A 21,970-nucleotide genomic window follows, 5' to 3' on the forward strand; every position below is an offset into this window, starting at 1 on the left:
AGCAGCAGCAATAACCTAAGCTGGGCCTGGTTTGGTTTGTCTTGTCTTTCGTTCATGTATGTCATACTACAGCTGCATTGCGGGGAAGTGACAAGCTTGCAGTTCAGCAGCTACAACGATCGTAGTTACGCGGAGCGCCGTAGCAAGTGAGTGGCGCTAGAAGGCGATGTCAGCTGGCAGGAAAGCGTAGCAGACGACAGTCGTGCTGGTGTAGCAGAGGCGTGCGTAAGGTGGTGTGGGTAGTTTGGCTGCAAACGTCGGTATGGTGTGAAGTGCTCGTGACAGCTACAGAAATATCTGTTGATAGTGTGTGTGGTTGCAGTGTAGATGCGACGTGGTCTGTCTTGATGCCTTTTTAATAAGTTAGATTCGTTATGAACTCGCCAAAGCTGGCCGACAAAATTCCGAGAGCTCAGGCGAAGCGATCAAAGCAACAGTCATCGCAGATCGAGCATAGTGAGGGGGAGGCAGAATTGTCACCGGTAAGACTGCCAAATTAATTTGCTATCAACGGTTTGGCTTAGTTGGCATAGCAGTTACTTCTTACATCATTTTAAAGCAGAGAAACTATACATATGATTCTTGCTGTTCTCAGTGTATGTTTTGTTAAAAACACAATTTCAGAAATAACCATAGCTGCTAGTTCGTGGTATCAGGAGGTTGAGAAGTAATGCTTTGTCAGTGGCGGTCGTCCGTTGCTTCGTTACTAAAGATTGTGTTGATACTACACTTACTATCCAAAAAGTGTTCTGTGGTGTATAAATTAGAACGAAATTTTAGGTATTATGATTGTGTACCACGCAATGTCAGTGCTCCTCCAGATTTTCAGCGACTGCAGTGAAACGCAGGTGTTTCCCAGTCAACAGAATAATTCCATGCAAGCAAGGATCGGCGACCGATCAACGTCAGTGTGTGCGTACATCTTTAATGAGATACACAGTGGGGCTGTCCTGCGGATAAAGCACACGACGAAGAGGTACGGTCAGCGGAAGCTCTGTCCAGGTTGTGCCGCCGCCTTTTATGGTAGCCTGGAAGTGCGTAGAGGCTCTCACTGGAATACTGAGTAGCTGAGTGCCCACCCCTTGGTCACGGATGCGGACGCCGAGTGTCTGCCTACGATGTCCATGAATTGCATTTCGCATCCTTTATAACTGCCATCAGAAGGTGCACCATTACTGTCACGTTTTTGTCTGCAAGTAAGCAACTCATTGAATTGTTCCAGACCTATAGCGAGTTACACCGCTGAGTTCACGCTAACAAATGATCTCTTAGCTTTATTGAGATCGTGGTTTCATATCGTTTTGGCAAAGGCTCGTTAATGCTGCGGAAGAACGCACATGTTTTTCGGGTTACCGTAGTCTTTGTGGGCGCGACGGGTTTACGGATGTGCCTCGCAACAATTCGCCATGTTGATACGTTCCCGGTACGTGACAGGCGCGTGCGTCAGTGGCGTTTGCACCCCTACGTTAACTTCGCGACCCACACGGAAAATCGATGCCGCGGAGCAACAGCATGGGCGCAGCTCACGCGCAGTGTGGCCGTCTTTCTTCCGTGAATTAGCTGTCTCCCTCGCTACACATTGTCATGTTCCACAAGTCTTCAAGGACTGTGACTGCGGATGTTTCTTCTCCTAATACCGTGCTAAACTGTGTTTGCCAGTTCCTGCCAATATGTTTCAATGTAGTATGTGATATGACGATACTTGTTTTTTCTTGTTTCCTTTATACCCTCTTGCGTCAACTTTTATTTAATGTAAAAAATATAACGAGGTCTTGAAGGGACCGCTAATATAAAAACAGCATATGGAAACTGCAGAAAATCTCATCATTCCGCATATTCACCGAAAAGCCGGCGAAGACTCTTGGCCAAAGATATGTTTACCAGTTGTAACAATATTAATGTATTCGAAGCAAGCGGGTACGATAACATCCACTGGAACTAAATCTCTAACTACTACTTTACCTCTAATATTTCTGACCTTTTATAATACAGCCATCACGGCAAGTACACAGTACTGTCTTCAACATGCTTAAAATAACTCAGATGGACAATGATGGCGGAGGACGTTGGTCGTGGTGTATTCAAAGGGACGATTCCGGTGTTCGTGATTTCTCAGAAATCGCGAAATTTCTTAATCGGGTTGACTGGCGGGGTTGCGAAGCCCCGCTCATCTCACATACGCATCCAGTGACCTGTGTACAGATGAAGCTCTTTTTCGTGTTTCATCAGGTCAAAAAGTTCAACACCATCGCGTCGCTCTTGGTACATATTTGCGCAGAGCACTGGGTGACCAGTGTTGCTATAAGCAGACGCTTGAGACGCACCAAGTACGTCGTTCAATCTATTTAAGGCCGATTTCGAGCTGCGCTGTATTGCAACATAACGCATTAGCACTCTGTGCTGTGGACTTCATGCAGCTTCCTAATTTTGTCCCGTCGACACATTCGGAAAAGCAGTGCACGTTTTCTGGATGGCATTACTACTGTGTACATTGATGGAAGTATCATTATGTCTCACTGAAATGTAATATGAAACAAGTTTGAAGATGACGCAGTTTTCACACGCTGCTGAGATAAAATTTGACCTTAATGGCATCTTGGTAGTTCCCGTTTTTTTCCCCTTCATTGTAAGGTGTATTTGTTGGTGTACTACAGAGTGTCTGGAGAAAGCACTCTGCATATTAATTTTGTTGTTGTTGTTGTTGTGGTGGTGGTCGTCGTCCTGCTTCACAGCCAGCTTACTCACCAATGTTCTAGCGTTTTATGCAAAACTTAGTTTGACTAATCACAAAGCGATTTCACGTAGAAGTGATTGCGTGGATCCTCTGTAAATTTTGGTTAGTCGTTTCCATAAAAATACTGTATTTCACTCGTCGTAACTTACTACGTCGTTTCTTAAGTTGTAATATAGAAATCCACGTATCACCGTCGCTGATGTTTTATACGTTAAACATAGCAGCATCAAGTTATATGTGTAACGAACCGTAGGAGAGCGTGGGGTCGACGTATCAACCCACAAGTTTACCTGTAACTTTTGTATTTGCCCTTTGCATCTGCATGAAATTTTTCAGATTGTGTCAACGCTGTGTTGATCTCGGTGTTCACGAAGTGCTAAACTCCGGTGTATCCTCCTTCTATCCAAAGTTTCTCCGAAAGCTTTTACAGCTTTTACTCTTTAAAAATTTTGAGTGGCTCTTAGTACGGCGGCCGGCCGAAGTGGCCGTGCGGTTAAAGGCGCTGCAGTCTGGAACCGCAAGACCGCTACGGTCGCAGGTTCGAATCCTGCCTCGGGCATGGATGTTTGTGATGTCCTTAGGTTAGTTAGGTTTAACTAGTTCTAAGTTCTAGGGGACTAATGACCTCAGCAGTTGAGTCCCATAGTGCTCAGAGCCATTTGAACCATTCTTAGTACGGCCGCACGTGGAAAGCCTTCTCTTAATTGTATAAGTGTAAAATGAAGTGTCATTTAGCTTTTCTTTACTGTTTTCATTGTGTCGCTCATTTTACATCGATAGGCCTACTTAAAAAGGTTTGTCAGTTTTCTGTTCCTTTGCTATATAAATCAGACGTTCATTGTTTTGAGTTCCGTAGCTTCATGATTGATTCTGGGAAAACCGGAAAAGAAGAGAGCCAAAGCGTTTGAGAAGTGGTGCTACATAAGGATGTTGAAAATTAATTGGAGTGATAAGATAAGAAATGAGGGTGTCCCTAGAATCGGCGAAAAAATGAACATATAGAAAACGGTGACAAGAAGAAGGAACGGGCTGATAGGACGTATTGTAAGATATCAGGGAATAACTCCTATGCTTTTAGAGGAAGCTGTAAAATGTAAAAACTGTAGGGGAAGAAAGAGATTTGAATACATCCAACAAATAATTGGGGACATAGGCTCCAAGTTCTACTCTGAGATGAAGCGGTTGCACAAGAGAATAATTCCTGGCGGACCGCATCAAACCAGTCAAAAGACTGATGACTCAAGACGGTTAATATTAGCTTCTTAGGAGCCGAGGCACTGCTAAGAACTGTGCCAATGCTGAAGACAGAGGAAGATTGAGCGTGTATTCCCGTTTTAACAGGCTATTCTCTACCACCAATAATGATGTTTATAGTGTCGTCAGTTTCACTTCGATCCTTTTATCAAAAGAGCCGGCCGAAGTGGCCGTGCGGTTAAAAGGCGCTGCAGTCTGGAACCGCAAGACCGCTACGGTCGCAGGTTCGAATCCTGCCTCGGGCATGGATGTTTGTGATGTCCTTAGGTTAGTTAGGTTTAACTAGTTCTAAGTTCTAGGGGACTAATGACCTCAGCAGTTGAGTCCCATAGTGCTCAGAGCCATTTGAACCTTTTATCAAAAGAACTTTTCAGTGCTGCGCAGAGCATAAACCCGAACGTCCTGGTCCTGTCTACATTCGATACTGGGATTCTCCTGTCACTCACAGTTTCTTTCACGTCTAGCAATAATATGTACGTCTGAAAAATGCCAAGTTTCCCATCGTTCCAAATCCACGTTAAATCGGTGGTGTCGAATAACTTTCTGTGAAAGATGGGCAACGGTTAGAGGAATGCCAGGACATTCTATCTCTATGAGGACCATGCCCAGTGAAATAGTGGGGTGTTCAAACCGACCTATTAAGGGCAGCTGTATCCTATAGCACAAGATGGGTGCTCGCTTCGGGATCTCCCGTGTACCGTGGCTACTGAAAAAGTCGGTTCCGTAAACACGTGCGCCATCCACAAGTGATTCTTTTATTTTATTGGTGGTGGTAAACCAGGTACAGGGTGACAGTTACTGAACTACACGAAAAAAGACGTAAATTAGTTACAAACTACGGCGTGCACACACTTTGTTCAACATGTAACGGTCACTACAGATATTCGGATTTAGGTTATGATATGTTCGATGTGCCTGCCGTCATTGGCGATGATGTGGCGTAGGCGAATAGCGAAATTCTGCAAGACCCCCTGAAGTATAGGAACATCGATGCTGTCGATGACCTCCCGAATGGCTGTTTTCAGCTCAGCAATGGTTTTGGGGTTATTGCTGTATACCTTGTCTTTAATATAGCCCCACAAAAAGGAGTCGGATATGTTCAGATCCGGAGAATATGCCGGCCAGTGGCCTCTGGGTACCCCAGAGCCAGATTGCGGTCCACGGGTGGAGCTCCGTCTTGCATGAACCACATCTTGTCGAAATCAGTTACTTTGGATAATGGGGATGAAATCATCTTCCAAAACCTTCACGTAGCGTTTGGTAGTCCCCGTGGCATCAAGGAATATCGCATAGATCATTCCGTGACTGGACACACCCGCAGAGAGTGAACAGACTCCTCGATCGCGAAATATGGATTCTCAGTTCCCCAAATGCGCCAATTTTGCTTATTAACGAACCCATGTGGGCTTCGTCGCTAAACCAAACGACCCTATATAATTCAAATGTCCCGCCTTCCTTAACTACTAATTTCGATGCATTCTACAGTATTCTCCCACAGTTTCGCTGGTCGATCAAAATTGTATTAGTCTTTGTACCTTTTACAAAAAAAATTGTTAATCTCTCGGGAAAGTACCTGGATTTTTCGTTTATTGTTAAAAAAGAATAAATCATAAATATTTCAGTAACGTTTTTTCAGAATTAGCAGGATTTCCTTTCGTCAAATCGCTGTTATGGAAGTAACAAGGCATCCTTATTCATCAACATCTACGTGATTACTCTGCTATTCACAATAAAGTGCCTGGCAGAGGGTACAATGAACCACCTGTCTGTCTCTTTACCATTCCACTCTCGAAAAGGCGCGCGGGAAAAACGAGCACTTAAATTTTTCTGTGCGAGCCCTGATTTCTCTCGTTTTATCGTGATGATCATTTCTCCCTATGCATGTGGGTGCCATCAGAATGTTTTCGCAATCGGAGGAGAAAACTGGCTCAAATGGCTCTGAGCACTATGGGACTTAACATCTGAGGTCATCAGTCCCCTAGACTTAGAACTACTTAATCCTAACTGACCTAAGGACATCACACACATCCATGCCCGAGGCAGGATTCGAACCTGCGACCGTAGAAGCAGCGCGGTTCCGGACTGAAGCGCCTCGAACCGCTCGGCTACAACGGCCGGCGATGAGTCACAATGAAATATTGATTTCCTTAGCGTTCCATTTGTATTCCAAGAAAATTTTGCCTACCACGTACGTGCTACAAAACACTTAATGAAAATCTGTGTATTTCTTAGCGTTCCGCATCACTATGAAATGCCATAATTCACAAAATAGTATTTGTCACTACAGAATATCTAGCAGAAGGTAGTAAGGGTAAAATAGAAGTACTGTGTATTAAAGAACAGACACGCGTAAACGCGCTTCTCCGAGAAAAAAGTTCAAAATATTCATTACGCAACTCTCCCGTACTTTTGAAACTATCGGATAGAATGGCAGAATGATTAATATTCTGAGTTCGTATGTAGAAAGAGTGCTGTTTAAATTCCCGTCGGGCCAAACTTAATTTTTCCGCGGTTCTCCTTATTTTCTTCTGGCGGATGCCACGTTGGTTGTTCCGACGGGCCATAGATAGTTCGCTATGTATTCCAGCCTTTCGCGTCTGAAGAAGCTGCCCGTCTCTAATGACCTCGATGTAATGAGATGTGAAACAGTCACCTTTCTCCCCACCTACGCCATCCCACGAGCCCTCAGAAATGTGGCACTATGTGATGAACTGTCCAAGTTGCGTACATCTGCTAAAAAAAACTCTTTTCACGAGATAATTTCCTCAACGTCACTTTGCTTGCAGCTGTTCATCTGCAATCTTGAAACTTCCTCGCAAATTAACACTATGTGCCGGAGGGGGGCACAAACCCGGAACTTTGCCTTTAGCGGCCGCGCGGAGTGGCCGCGCGGTTGGAGGCGCCATGTCACTGATGGCGCCGCCCCTCCCGCCAGAGGTTCGAGCCCTCCCACGGGCATGGGTGTGTGTGTTGTTCTTACCCCTAAGTTAGTGTGTAAGACTAGGGACCGATGACCCCAGCAGTTTGGTCCCTTCACACACACGGTTTATGCTCTTAGCGATTTAGTTATCAAGACACAACCCAAGATCCTCCTTGACTGCTTTACTTCCGCCAGCGCCTCTCACCTAATTTCTCAACTCCACAGGAGTTCTCCCGCATACTATATGCGACTATCGATCCTGAAACAAAGGATATTTTAATCGGACAGGAAGATTCGAAACAACAAACTCTGTGCTGCAGACTGAAAGATTCATTCTGGATATCTAATCTTGTTGTTACGGTAACTGTCGCACAAAGACACTCCTACAGCATGTGCGCGGTTGTTGACTAATAGCTGGCTGTGTGTTAATGATAAGCATGTCATTTCAAAACGAAATTGACTCAGATTCGAGACAGAGGTTTCGTGAATCTCTCCGTCATGCCTGAATCCTACCACTGGCTTAGTTTCGGGGATTTTCACGATCACATCGCGTGTCTGAGACATAGACGGCACGTAGAACTGCTAATGCATCATATCCTGTATTCAGCTGGCCCCGTGTTTTTACTGAGCTTCCAGCGCTAGTAACAGCCTGCCTTTGACAGCATTCAGTTGGCGCTACCTATATTCAGATTTGTCCTACAGCTGGAAGAGAGAACTGTGCGTCTCGATTAGTCCCTGTCATTCACACACATTTGCTAACCTGACCAATGCGTCCTTAGTTTTTAGTTATTTGTTTAATTCGTTGGCTTTTAGGTCGTGTCCATATAGCCATCTCGACAGTGGAATGTCAGTTATGACGATACGAACGTAAGGACAACACAACACCCATTCCCAGAGCGGACAAAAATCTCCAACCCGACCGCAAATCGAACCCGCGCCCCTATGGTTAGCAATCCGCAGTGGTGACAGCGCAGCTACCGACGCGGACCGCGCGTCCTTAGCTACGGATTTTCAGACGCCGTTCACTCAGGATCGTATCTTAGGAGTCTGCATTACGAAAGGAGTTCATTATCTTTTTCATAGTGTACACTGTAAATACTATGACCTGCATTAAAGGTATTTGCCACTTTATGCTGTTAGAAGCTGATGAGGCAGGCAAAAATACACTATCTGTTCAAAAGTATCCGAACAACAGTATGTAATGCAACTAGGTGTCCCTAGAGGCGTGGAATATTGTGTTGTTACACCAGAATTTTGCGTCAGAAGAGTACGGTGACTTCGAACATGGACACGTCATTGGATGTCACCAAAGTTACTCATGCATCAGGTACACTTAAATTCTTCTAAAGTTGTCCAGGTCGACTGTCAGCGAAGTGATTGTGGGAATGGAAACGTGAAGAAACAATCACTGGTAAACCAAGATCAGGCGTAATTCGTGCAGGACCACTGACGTACAGGGAGCATCGAATATTGCGGAGGGTGGTTGTAAAAAAATAGCATCAAATCAGCGGAAGAAATCACTCGAGCTACCAGCAACCTACCTACTACAGTGACTGTGCATAGGGAGTTAAAAAGAAGGGGGTACGACTGTCGAGCAGCTACTAAAAAGCCGCACAGTTTTGTAGTCAGTATAAGGCGATGCCTGAGGTGGAGTAAAGAGCGGCTCCACTGGACAATGGAAGCCTGGAAACGAGCAATTTGAAACGATGTATCACTCTATGCTATATGGCAATCCGACGGAAGGGTTTGGGTGTGGCTAATGTCTGGACAACGTTACCTGGCGTCTTGCGTAGTAACAAAAGTGAAGTATGGAAGATATCGTGTTGCGGTGTGGTCCCCTCGTTACGCTTAAGAAAACGCTAAATGTGGAAGGATAGGAACACATTTTAAAGCTTTGTGTACTGCTTACAGAAGAGAAACACTCGGAGACGATGACTGTTATAAAACAGCGCCTGTGAGGCAATGGTTTGTGGACAATAACGTTCCTGCAATGGACTGGCCTCGACATGAACAAAATGGAACACCTTTGCGATGAGTTAGAACGTTGACCGCTTCAGACCCCAGTGTCAGAGATCAGTTCCTTCTCTGTTTTCGGCTCTTGAGGATGAATGGGCTTCCATCTCTACACAGACACTAAGACACCTCATTGAAAGTGTCCCCAGCAGAGTTCAAGTCGTCATAAAGTAGCAGTAGGTGTCTGGATACTTTCGATCAGATAGTGCATATTGGGTGTGAGCGGTAGTTGCAAAATGTAACCCTCTTCAGAACAGGGCCCCGGATACATGGCAGTCGCTCTGCTGGGATGTCACCCGACATAGTGTTCGGCGTGTGGCGTTACATCACTCGGCGCTCATTACGACAAAGTGGGCCGCGGTAGGGCGAAAGCCACTGCCGTGTGAAGAGTCCAGGCTGCTGGCTGTCTCCTTTCCGTTCCCCACGGCACTCTGCGCGTTTCCTTCCTGTGCCGCTTCGCGATTTCACCAGCCACGGTTGCGGCACGCGTTGGCTGCCGTACAAAGTGACAACACACTGTGCTCTGCTTCCGCAGCGTCTCACACAGGCGCTGCCCTGTCAGAAACACTGGTCCTTTTTACTGCGTTCATCCACGCCAGAGATTCCGTTTCTCTTGCATAAAAAGGGCAAGGAATGCTGATCTCAACCCGAAGATTGGTGTGAACATCGAAACGTTTAAATAGGTACGGTCCTAAATGAAATTATCACTGTGCAACGGAGTGTGGGCTGTTATGAAACTTTCTGGCAGATTAAAACTGTGTGCCGGACCGGGACTTGATAAGAGTGCACACTTCGCTGCAGAGTGAAAATTTCATTTTGGGAATCCCCCCCCCCCCCCCCCCCCCCCAGGCTGTGGTTATATTCTTTCTTTCACCAGTGCTAGACCTGCAAGTTTTGCAGGAGAACTTCTGCGATGTTTGGAAGGTAGGAGACGAGGTACTGACGGAAGTAAAATTGCGAGGGGGCTCGTGAGTCATACGTGGGTAGCTCACTCAGTTGATGCCGGCACGGCAGCTCAGCGTCTTCGGTCAGAGGGTTTAGCTACCCTCTGTAATAAAAAAACTGAGTGAACGAACAACTTGAACTGGTGTCATCGGATGTCCGCCACGAACAAATTCAACGAACAATATAGAACAAAATGAGTAAAAAAAAGTTGATAGAGCATTTACCACCGAAAAGCAAAGGTCCCGAGTTCGAGTCTCGGTCCAGCACACAGTTTTAATCTGCCAGGAAGTTTCAGGTACGGTTCTATTGTTGCTGCCATGGTAATCAATTTCTCTCAGGCAAGTGCAGGGTATTTCGGGGGAAATAGTAAATATATTTAGGAGTTGGTAGTAAAGACTTATTCGAATAAAACATCCCATGGGAAGATCAGTTTGAATTCCGAATAAATGTAGGAACACGCAAGTCCATACAAACACTATGATGTGTCTTAGCAGATAGACTGAAGAAAGACAAACTTACGCTCGTGGCACTTGTACATTTAGAGGAAGCTTTTCACAGTGTCGACAGCAGTACGCTCTTTGAAATTCTGTAGGCAGCAGGGTGGAAATACAGAGAGCGAAGGGTTATTTACAACTTGTGCAGAAACCAGATTGCAGTTATAAGAGTTGAAGGACATGAAGGTGAAGCAGTGGTTGAGAAGGTAGTGAGACGGGTTGTTATTCAATCTGTACATTGATCAGTATGTAAAGAAAAACAAGGAGAAATTTGAAAAGGGAATTAAAACTGAGGAAGAAGAAATAAAAACTAGAGGAGCGTTCAATGAGTAATGCAACACACTTTTTTCTCGATCAGTTTCGGTAGAAAAAACGATTAATTTATTGTGGAACATTGTGGAATATTCCCGCTTCAGAGCCTGTAGTTTCATGAAGTTACGATATGTGGCGGTGCTATGCGTTGCCTTCAAAATGGGTCCTGTATTGAAGGTGAGTTCCAAGCAGAGAGCTTTCATTAAGCTTCTTTTAACAGAAAACCAGACCATCGCAGACGTTCATAGGCGGTTGCAGTATGTATGCGGAGACCTGGCAGTGAACAAAAGCACGGTGAGTCATTCGTAGTGCTGACACACTCGTCCCCCAGTTGGGGTACACAAAGCTGCGTGCTCATTGGCTTCCTCGCCGCCTAAGATAAGACCATTAAGAGCAAAGAACGACCATCTGTGCGGAATTGCGTACGTGTTACGAGGCTGGTCGTGATAATTTTTTCTAGAACATTGTCATCACTTCGAACCAGAAACAAAAATGCAATCCATGGAGTGGCGTCACATCACTTCTCCTCCGAAGAAAAAGTTTAAACCAGCACCCTCAGCCGGGAGAAGTCATGGCGTCGGTTTTCTGTGACTGAAGGGTTTATTCTGTTTGAAGTCTTCCCTCGTAATGCAGTGATCATCTCGAAAGTGTGTTGTGCTACCCTCAGGACACTGGAGAAACGACTTCAGCGTTTTCGTCGCCGCAAACGACACTTCTCCTTCTCCGTGACAACCAAAGGCCTCACACAAGTCTACGCACCCGAAAGGAGCCAACAAAACTTTATTGCACTATTCTTTCACATCTACCCTACAAACCAGATCTCGCAGCCTCCGACTTCCATCTGTTTTGTCCAATAAAACACGCTCTTCGCTGGAGGGGAGAGGGGGGGGGGGGAGAGGGTTACTGACGTAGCAATACGATGGCTCCCACATCGACTAATAGAGCGGTACCACATGGATACAGAGGACCTCCCAGTAAGGTGGCGTAAGGCCGTCGCATTGAACGGAGATTATATTGAAAAATACGGTTCTGCAACCAAAAGAATAATATGGTATGTTCGAATCCTGAATAAAACCAACCTGCATCCAGAAAGAAAAATATGTTGCTTTACTTATTGAAGAGCCCTCGTATAAGGTTTGCTGATGACATTGTAATTGTCAGAGGTACTAAAAGGCTTGGAAGAGCAGTTGAATGAAATGGATAGTGTCTTGAAAAGAGGGTATAAGATGATCATTAACTACAAGTGAAACAACGATAGTGGAATCTAGTTGAATTAAATCAAGAGATGCAGAAGGAATTAGATAAGGAAATGAGAAAGTAAATTTAGTAGATGAGTTTTGCTATTTGGACAGCAAGTTCAATGATGATGGCCAAGTCCGCAGCTCGTGGTCGTGCGGTAGCGTTCTCGCTTCCCACGCCCGGGTTCTCGGGTTCGATTCCCAACGGGGTCAGGGATTGTCTCTGCCTCGTGATGACTGGGTGTTGCGTCATGTCCTTAGGTCAGTTAGGTTTAAGTAGTTCTAAGTTCTAGGGGACTGATGACCATAGATGTTAAGTCCCATAGTGCTCAGAGCCATTTGAACCATTTGATGATGGCCAAAGTATAAGATGCAGACTGGCTATAGCACTAAAGGCATTTATGAAAAGAGGAAAATGAATTTAAATATCCGGAAATCTTTTATGAAGGTATTTGTGTGAAGTGTAGCCTTATTTGGATGTGAAATGTGGACGATAGGCAGTACAGACGAAAGGCGAATTGAAGCTTTTAGACTAGGGCCGGCCACGGCGTGGCAGACTTGAGGCGTACAGCGTGCGCGGGCCAAAGGCCCAGCCTGTCACACGGCTATACTCGGTCCATCTCGGAAGACCCGGAACAGCGTGATGATGATGATGATGATGATGATGATGGTTTGTAGAGCGCTCAACATCGTGGTCATCAGTGCACGTACAAGTTCCCAATTTTTCCATTTCCAGTCTCGCCACGGCTCGAATGATGATGACAACACAAACACCCAGTCCCCGGCCGGAGAAAATCCCCGACTCGGCCGGGAATCGAACCCGGGATCCCGTGATCCACAGGCAGCAACGCTAGCCACTACACCGCGAGCTGTGGACGGGAACAACGTGACAGTTCATTTAGCATTGCGGTGCGGCGTCTTGTGCTCGGTACGACTCTGCGAGTTCAGCAGAATCGTGGTGTCAGCGCTGTTTACCGTCCACTGCTTGTTGGTGGCACGAAGGACGTTCACAGGTCCAGTGGCTGTTTGCACAAAAAGAAGCAGTCTAGCGATCTATCGTCACAGACCTTTAAAATGAATGGGAACGACGGAAGAGAGGGATGACAATTCTCAATTAGCATAAGCGACGGGTGCTCCTCATTTGCTACGAAACGACATTATAATACCGCCCAGAAAGAATTTAAGCTTTTAGATGACGTCGAAAGAGCAAAAAATTACAACTATCGACAGACGGGATTCGTTTTTCTGTACATCAGGAAGCATTTTGTGCTAAATCTGAAGGCATGAAGCACTTTTTTGAAGAAATTGGTGCTACGAGTAATAAAATTTGTGAAGTGGCACCCATTATTCTAGTTTCAGTTGCAACAGTTTTCAGTGGAAACGAACGAGTAGTGTGGAGTTTTCATATATTACTGCGAAGTGCACTGGTTAAGTCAAGTCACCTCCTTGCTACGATTTTTAGAATTAAATCTCGGTATTGTCGAATTTATGAAGGAAAAAGAATGATAGGAACGAAAATTAGAAGATCCGGAATGGATTACAGACTTCACATTTTAACTGGATTGCCTGCAAGTGCCCACAGTAAGACACTGCAAGGCAACTTCTTTCTGATTTGATGGGATGCATTTAAAAAGAGAATCGCGTTGTAGAAGCGACAACTTGTGGCAAAGTGTTTTCGACAACATTTGCTGTTTCAATTGAAAGCGCTCCCGTGTATGTGCAGATGTAACTGAGTGACATGCAAGGTAATTCCAGTTTTAATTACAAATCTTTTTACGTTAAAACTGTCCAGGAAGTCTACATTGATTTTCTCAGGTAGACTTTCCAAGTCTTCATAATGAGGTTGCAAAAGTGTTGTATACTTCTATCGACATATTTGTGCGAAAGACCTTTTTCAGATTGCGAAACTAAATAAATCATTTATGTCGTGGCAACTAGAGTGAGAAACTCTTTGAAATTATCTATCTCTGTCCGTATGCCGACAGTTTGTACCAGATAAAAATTATGTTATGTCTCCAGCGTGGCAAAAATAATTAATTAATACTGAAACCTTGCTTTGTTTATGATCTACGCGTTCGAGAAACGTGACGTATAATACCAAGTCACATGCAGTAGTACTGTCTGTCATTTAAATGTGGCGCGTTCGCCGTTTTCCCCTCGTCCCCCTCCTCGTGCTCAGACAGCACGGCATGACAGTCGGGGAAATGTGAAGCGAGACACTGCTTTGGCACTAGGGCCTGGGCACGGCGCGCGAGCCGAAGTCTTGGCTACCCCTGTTTTTCAGTATGGATCTACAGAGGAGTGCAATACGTAATATTGGTAGAGCACATAACCAATGATGAGGTACTGAATCGAATCAGGGAGAAAAGAAAATTATGGCACAACTTGAGTAACACAATAGATCAGTTGATGTGACATACATTCTGAGGCGTCAGTTCAAAATGGTTCAAATGGCTCTGAGCACCATGGGACTTAACTTCTGAGGTCTTCAGTCCTCTAGAACTTAGAACTACTTAAACCTAACTAAGGACATCACACACATCCATGTCCGATGCAGGGTTCGAACCTGCGACCGTAGCGGTCGCGCGGTTCCAGACTGTAGCGCCTAGAACCGCTCGGCCACCCCGGCCGGCGAAGCGTCAGTGAATAGTTCATGTGGTACTGGACGGAAGCAAGTGTTGTATGTAATGGGTGAAGGGGGAGGTGGGAGAGGGGGTGCTGTAGAAAAAGACTAAGACTCGATTACTGTGAATGGGTCTAGTTGGAGTATGGTGCAGCTGCTATGCAGAGACGGAAAGAGGTGGAGTGTGGCGCAGTAGCTATGCAGGGATGAAAAGGCATGCATAGTATAGACTAACGTGGAGAGTGGCAAAAAATAACAGCGTAGTTTAACTTGAAATCTGAATCACGGACTTCTGGATTTATAATATACTTTTTTGGTAAGGTCTTATGAGACCAAACTGCTGAGGTCATCGGTCGCTAAGGTTATGCACTACTTGATCTAGCGTACGCTATGGACAACACACACACACACACACACCCATGCCCGAGGGAGGACTCGACCCTCCGACGGGGGGAGCCGCGCGGGCCTTTATAACATAACACACGTGGATTTGTAGTGTGGCATTTACCTATGGAGTCAACGAAACAACCTACGAAAATAATGTGTGCGATGGGGATCTTGTGCCGTGACAATTTTGTTAAGGAAAATCCCGAGGCAGGCTGGCGTCAGTAGGCTTCAGTAAATACTATGGCCTTCAGCAGCCGAACGCTGGTCGCCCTAAGGAGCGACCTTTTTTTTTAGCATAAGGGTACGAGAAATTTTATTAACGTCTTTCAGATAAATTTTTAACGAGGAGGATTTGAAGAGACATGGAAAAATTCTGAAACTGATTAGACACCGAATAAAGTTTTGTGAACAATATTATTTGTAATATGGATGCTGTGAGATCGTGGTATATAAATCGCTCAAAAAATTTGGTCCACCTTCATGATTTTCATAGTTCTAATTTTTTAAAACCCCTTTTCCAATACACGTTTTTCCACAGGAAGGGCTATATACAGCCACTGGATCAACAAACGTGAAAGTAAACCTGTATTGTAGAGTAGAGCGAGCTGTGTCTCTAGTCGTGAACTGGACAGAGCAGCTGACGGACAGACAAACAATCCTTTTCGTAAGACTTTCAACGCTGCAGTAAAATATCTGGGCCACATCCAGGTATTCGCAAAACTACCTTCTGTTCCGAAGACACATAACTAGTATTTGCCTACATCTGCATTTTCACGGTAACTGCATTCAGACACCATACAGAAGTCAATTACTATACACGCTAGTGCCGTACTTTATGCATGAAGATTAGCTTCATTCAACATTCTGAGTTTCATATGAGAAGCACATACGAGATGTTGCGATGTGTCACCAGATTGCACAGCGCTTCTTGTAATACGAATCCCATTGATAATAATAAAAGGAATAATAATAGTAACAATTTGTTATTAATATTAAATTATTTTGTATTACAAGAAGGGTCGTGCAGTGACATAGCACATTATCTCGCAATTTACTATTAGTATTGTTGTTATATTAGTTGTTGCTATCCAATGATTCCTAGGCCTGCACTAGCATCTATATCAAATGAGCGTTTGCTACAAGGGGATGACGAATTGCGCTTTAATTTCCTCTCGAGTGTTTGAAATATTTTAATCATTCCTAGTTAATAACTGATTCAAACATAAGTTCACCATGACTTGTTAGGCGGATTACAGTGTCCTGCAGAGTAAATATTGGAGTAAAAAAATTATGTCTCTCTTTACGTTTCTATTTCACCTCTGTGTCACAGGCAAATGGTTCAAATGGCTCTGAGCACTATGGGACTCAACTGCTGAGGTCATTAGTCCCCTAGAACTTAGAACTAGTTAAACCTAACTAACCTAAGGACATCACAAACATCCATGCCCGAGGCAGGATTCGAACCTGCGACCGTAGCGGTGTCACAGGCATCCATAGATAATTGTCATTGTATTAATACGAGGGGTGTTCAATAAGTAATGCACCATATTTTTTCTGAAAGGGGGTTGGTTTTATTCAAGATTCCAATCACCATATTATTACTCACCCTTTTGGCTAAAAAACCTCTCCGTTCAATGCGACGGCCTTACGCCATCTTAGGAGGATCTGTACGACCACACGATACCACTCTATTGCTCGACGTCGGAGGCAAAGTCTTGCTGCATCTGCATGAGTAACCCCAATCCCCCCCCCCCGCCCCCGCTCCCATCACCCACGTACTCCTTCCGGCGGAGTGCATCCTTCATTGGACCAAACAGATGGAAGTTGGAAGGTGCGAAATCCGGGCTGTTGGGTGGGCCAGGAAGAACAGACAGTGACGTTTTGTGAGATCCTCTAGGGTGCGCAGACTTGTGTGCGGCTTTGAATTCTCAAGGAGTTCATTTGCATTTTTGTGACAACGAACACGCTGAAGTCATTTTTTCAATTACCTGAGGGTAGCCCACTACTCTTCCGAATTGATCATTGCACCACAGGGGAGAACATCAAACAGAATAAGCCCCTCAGGGTCCCAGATTACCGTAGCTGTGATCGTCGTTGCTCTTTGTGATTGTCTTTTGGGCAGCGAGGAACCCGGCGGGCACACACCTCTGAGTACCTCAACCGGTGGACGAGCGTGTCAGCACTACCGACAGAGACGACCAGTTGTGTAGCGAGGTGTTTGATTGTGATCTGTCGATCGCCTCGATCGAGAATGTCCGCACCTTCCAACACTGCAGGAGTCACAGCTGTGTGCGGCCGGCCAGCACGCGGGAGATCGGACAGGTTTGCACGACATTGTTGGGATGATGGCAGACGCCTCGCCCTGCTTGTTTTCACTACCAGGTCTCCGTAGGCACACTGCAAGTGCCTATGAACGTCAGCGATGCTCTGGTTTCCCGCCAAAAGAAACTCAGTGGCAACCCTCTGCTTGGAATGCACCTACGTTACTGACGCCGTCTTGAAGGCTACTTACAGCGCAGCCACCTATGGGAACTTCATGAAACCGTAGGGGCTGAAGCTGGAGTATTCCACATTTTTTCGATCGAAATTGGCAGAAAGAAAAATGTATTGCCTTAGTTATTGAACAATCCCCGTAGAATTTCTTTTCATATCTTTAATATTTCCTATTCGCAAAGAAAAAACATATTTTAAATAGAGGAAGATTCACTCAAACCGGACACGTTTGTCCCCGTACTTGTGAAGTGTGAAGGGGGCGGGGGGGAGGGGGGGGGGGGGGGAGAGAAGCGAAGAGATACGTGAGATTCTTTCAAAGAAAATTCCGCACTGGCTGTATGAATGATTTTTATTGGATCTGCGACCGGTTTCGCACCACTTATCGGTGCATCCTCAGGCAATATACGCTATTTATAACATAGTAACGTTGAACACTGCCCTGTAGCCACTCCCCACCATTCACGTCCAATATACCGTCATCTGGTGAAAGCGGTAGTTAAAATTTAAAAATCTTTTTAAAAAAATTTTTAAATGATGGGAGCGTCAATGGCCGTGCAAGTTGAGAGGATCCGCGCGGCAGCGGACACGGCTTGACTGACTGGCCGAAACCCGGAAAGCGCTCACGTTGACTTGCACGGTCATTGCCGCTCGCATCATTTGAAAAATTTTTAAAAAAGATTTTCAAATTTTAAGTACCGCTTTCACCAGATGATGGTATATTGGAGGTGAATGGTGGGGAGTGGCTACAGGGCAATGTTCAACATTACTATGTTATAAATAGCGTATATTGCCGGAGGATTCACCGATAAGTGGTGCGAAACCGGTCGCAGATTTAATAAAAATGATTCATACAGCCAGTGCGGAATTTTCTTTGAAAAATTGTCGAAGTTTCGCTGTGGTTGCCCGCCCTACAAAACAACATGATACGTGAGAGCCTGTGACGCTTCGCACACATGCCAAGGTTGCAGTTCATCGCCTTACTGGCCTTACGGATAGAGCAGCAGCTCATTTTCAGGAAGAGGGGGAAGGAAATTGCAGTAGCCTGGCTGAAACAGCCACCTTGTTCGCGGACTAGGATTTACACTCCACTCTTCCGGAGTACGACTCTTGGGTCTCGACCACTCGGTCACTTCGCTCAGTAACAGGAAAAAGAGTCCCAGCCGTGCAGCGTCTAGGATCAGAGAACTCACTTTTTACTTCGTCTCGCCTGGTTCCAGTGTGGTACTAATCAGTTGCGGAGCAAGGCGCATTTCTTATCGTCTGTACTGTAGGCTGATATAGATTAGCAAAGAGTAATTTCAGTTACCAGTAATCGGTAGTTATTTCTGTAAAATGTAAGCGAGTTACTCCACGACCGAGCAACTGGCACACCGTTGAAGTACAAAATACGCACAAAATGTGTCCTGGCTGAAAGTAGAGACAAGGGGACGGGCGAGCAGTTTGTGTCGCTAGAAGGTCAAGAAGCGGCGAGGGCTGCAGGAGAGCTCGTTAGCGGTGTGACAGGCGAGCCCGCACGGCTCCTGTTTTGGTAGCGCCCGCTGTGAGGTAACTGAACCTGTTCGCTGGCCACCAGCCTTGCTGTAGAGTCACAGCTGCTCCGGACCAAGCGTTACTGCTTACCGCCGTTAGCGCAGCAACATCAGACTCGTAAAAAAAAAATAAAAAAAAAAGTTAAAAAAAAAGACGCGGCACTATCTGGCTGCTAGAGAGATCCGAGACACTTCCGGACAACCTACTGCACTCTTCCAGCGAATACTTGGTTACAAAGAGTGCCACCAGTGTTATGCTGGTGGCCAAAAGCGTAATCCAATAGTTCGTTTTCGTCTGTTCCCTCTGAACTAAAATTTTCGCATAATTAGATGGGAACTTGATCAGTAAGTTAAGTGTCATTTCCAGTTCATCTGAGCTCATCAGGACAGTATTTCATATTGTAGTCAGCGGCGCCTCGTAGGCACGTATTCGCCGTTATCTCACAAATGGCTCATTTGCGGATCCGTGTAGGGGAATGTGGGCTCAGGTAACGAACTTAAGCTTCAGAATTTTTCCCGCGGTTTAGTAAGTGGTTTAACAACCTAAAATTTAAAGGGACAGTTATGTTAACCTTTTATGTTCAATAAAAAATATTTAAATGCTTTTATCCCTTCTCGAGGTATGAAAAATATTTTTCCAATAAAAGTGTAATTTTCTTCATCTTACCTCACCTAAAGTGTAAGATGACGAATGTACAGGGAGGTCCATTGATCGTGACCGGGCCAAATATCTCATCAAATAAGCGTCAAACGAAAAAACTACAAAGAACTAAACTTGTCTAGCTTGAAGGGGAAACGGATATCAACTGCGTTTTTTAAATAAGAACCCCGATTTTTATTACATATTCGTCTAGTACGTAAAGAAATATAAGTGTTTTAGTTGGACCACTATTTTCGCTTTGTCATAGATGGCGCTGTAATAGTCACAAACATATGGCTCACAATTTTAGACGAACAGTAGGTAACAGTTAGGTTTTTTTAAATTAAAATACAGAACGTAGGTACGTTTGAACATTTTATTTCGGTTGTTCCAATGTGATACATGTACATTTGTGAACTTATCATTTCTGAGAACGCATGCTGTCACAGCGTGATTACTTGTAAATACCACATTAGTGCAATAAATGCTCAAAATGATGTCCGTCAACCTCAATGCATTTGGCAATAAGTGTAACGACATTCCTCTCAGCACCGAATGGTTCGCCTTCCGTAATGTTCGCATATGCATTGACAATGCACTGACGCATGTTGTCAGGCGTTGTCGGTGGATCACGATAGCAAATATCCTTCAACTTTCCTCACAGAAAGAAATCCGGGGGCGTCAGATCCGGTGAACGTGCGGGCCGTGGTATGGGGCTTCGACGACCAATCCACCTGTCATGAAATATGCTCTTCAATACCGCTTCAACCGCACGCGAGCTATGTGCCGGACATCCATCATGTTGGAAGTACATCGCCATTCTGTCATGCAGTGAAACCCTTGTAGTAACATCGGTAGAGCATTACGTAGGAAATCAGCATACATTGCACTATTTATATTGCCATCGATAAAATGGGACCAATTATCCTTCATCCCATAATGCCGCTCCATACATTAACCCACCAAGGTCGCTGATGTTCCACTTGTCGCAGCCATCGTGGATTTTCCGTTGCCCAGTGGTGCATATTATGATGGTTTACGTTACCGCTGTTGGTGAATGACGCTTCGTCGTTAAATAGAACGCGCGCAAAAAATCTGTCATCGTCCCGTAATTTCTCTTGTGCCCAGTGGCAGAACTTGAAAGTCGTCGCCATGCAATTCCTGGTGCATAGAAATATGGTACGGGTGCAGTCGATGTTGATGTAGCATTCTCAACACCGACGTTTTTGAGATTCTCGAGTCTCGCGCAATTTGTCTGCTACTGGTGTGCGGAATAGCCGCGACAGCAGCTAAAACACCTACTTGGGCGTCATCATTTGTTGCAGGTCGTGGTTTACGTTTCACATGTGGCTGAACACTTCCTATTTCCTTAAATAACCTAACGATCCGGCAAACGGTCCGGACACTTGGATGATGTCGTCCAGGATGTCCGTTGGGCATTTTGATCACAATAGCCATACATCAACACGATATCGACCTTCTCCGCAATTGGTAAACGGTCCATTTTAACACGGGTAATGTATCACGAAGCAAATATCGTCCGCACTGGTGGAATGTTACGTGATACCACGTACTTATAGGTTTATGACTATTACAGCGCCATCTATCACAAAGCGAAAAAAGTGGTCCAACTAAAACATTAATATTTCTTTACGTACTACACGAATATGTAATAAAAAATGGGGGTTCCTATTTTTAAAAAAGCAGTTGATATCCGTTTGACCTATGGCAGCGCCATCTAGCGGGCCATAGCGTCGTCTGGTTTCCCCCTTCAAGCTAAATGAGTTTCGTTATTTGTAGTTTTTTCGTTTGATGCTTGTTTCGTGAGATATTTGGCCCGGTTACTATCAATGGACCACCCTGTATAAATGTTCACATTAAGAGAGAAAAATTTTATTATCTCTGAACGAGAAACAGTTTCACTCACTAGCCTCTGGGGTGAGGCATAAAAGTCAAAGATGAAACACTAAAAATACAATGACGGATTGCTCATAATGAATCTCAATTTTGAAATATCAGTCACAACAAAAATTTAGAATAACATTAATCAGGTAGAAATTTGCAGCTGTGTCTTTCGTTTCGCCACCATCCCAGCTAGAACACGCACTATTTGCCCAAGTTATGCATGTGAAACACTGATACCACAACTACCCCTTTCCATTTCTCCGAGAATAATGTAGTCTTTTCCATCTCCTTCAAGTATTGATTCAATATCGGAGGTGTCGTCCTCAATAAGGAATCTCTTGCGATGACTCATCAGATGATGAATAGTCCAGTTGGTACTTTTCAGTTTTCTTTACTTTTTTAGGTGTTTTCAATCCCTTAGAACACTTGGATTTCTTTGAAACTAATGTTTCAGATTTTATTTTCAACCTGTCCTGTCTTCTC

The 21,970-nt window shown here is 44.8% G+C and overlaps 1 protein-coding gene across 8 annotated transcripts in view; it reads left to right on the forward strand.

Annotated features, from left to right (window-relative positions):
• Nucleotides 1-209: 209 nt before the first annotated feature.
• LOC126474800 (AF4/FMR2 family member lilli-like) overlaps nucleotides 210-21,970 on the forward strand; it is a 488,119-nt gene continuing 466,358 nt past the window's right edge. For 6 of the 8 annotated variants that reach the window (XM_050102283.1, XM_050102307.1, XM_050102275.1 and 3 more), the window contains exon 1: nucleotides 210-482. In XM_050102283.1, coding sequence (XP_049958240.1) covers nucleotides 375-482 — 108 coding nt within the window. In that variant the 5' untranslated portion in view covers nucleotides 210-374. The remainder of the gene's footprint in view (nucleotides 483-21,970) is intronic. The other 2 variants (XM_050102315.1, XM_050102322.1) reach the window with 2 other exon arrangements.

This window comes from Schistocerca serialis, chromosome 1 (genome assembly GCF_023864345.2).
Source record: "Schistocerca serialis cubense isolate TAMUIC-IGC-003099 chromosome 1, iqSchSeri2.2, whole genome shotgun sequence".
NCBI lineage: Eukaryota > Metazoa > Arthropoda > Insecta > Orthoptera > Acrididae > Schistocerca > Schistocerca serialis.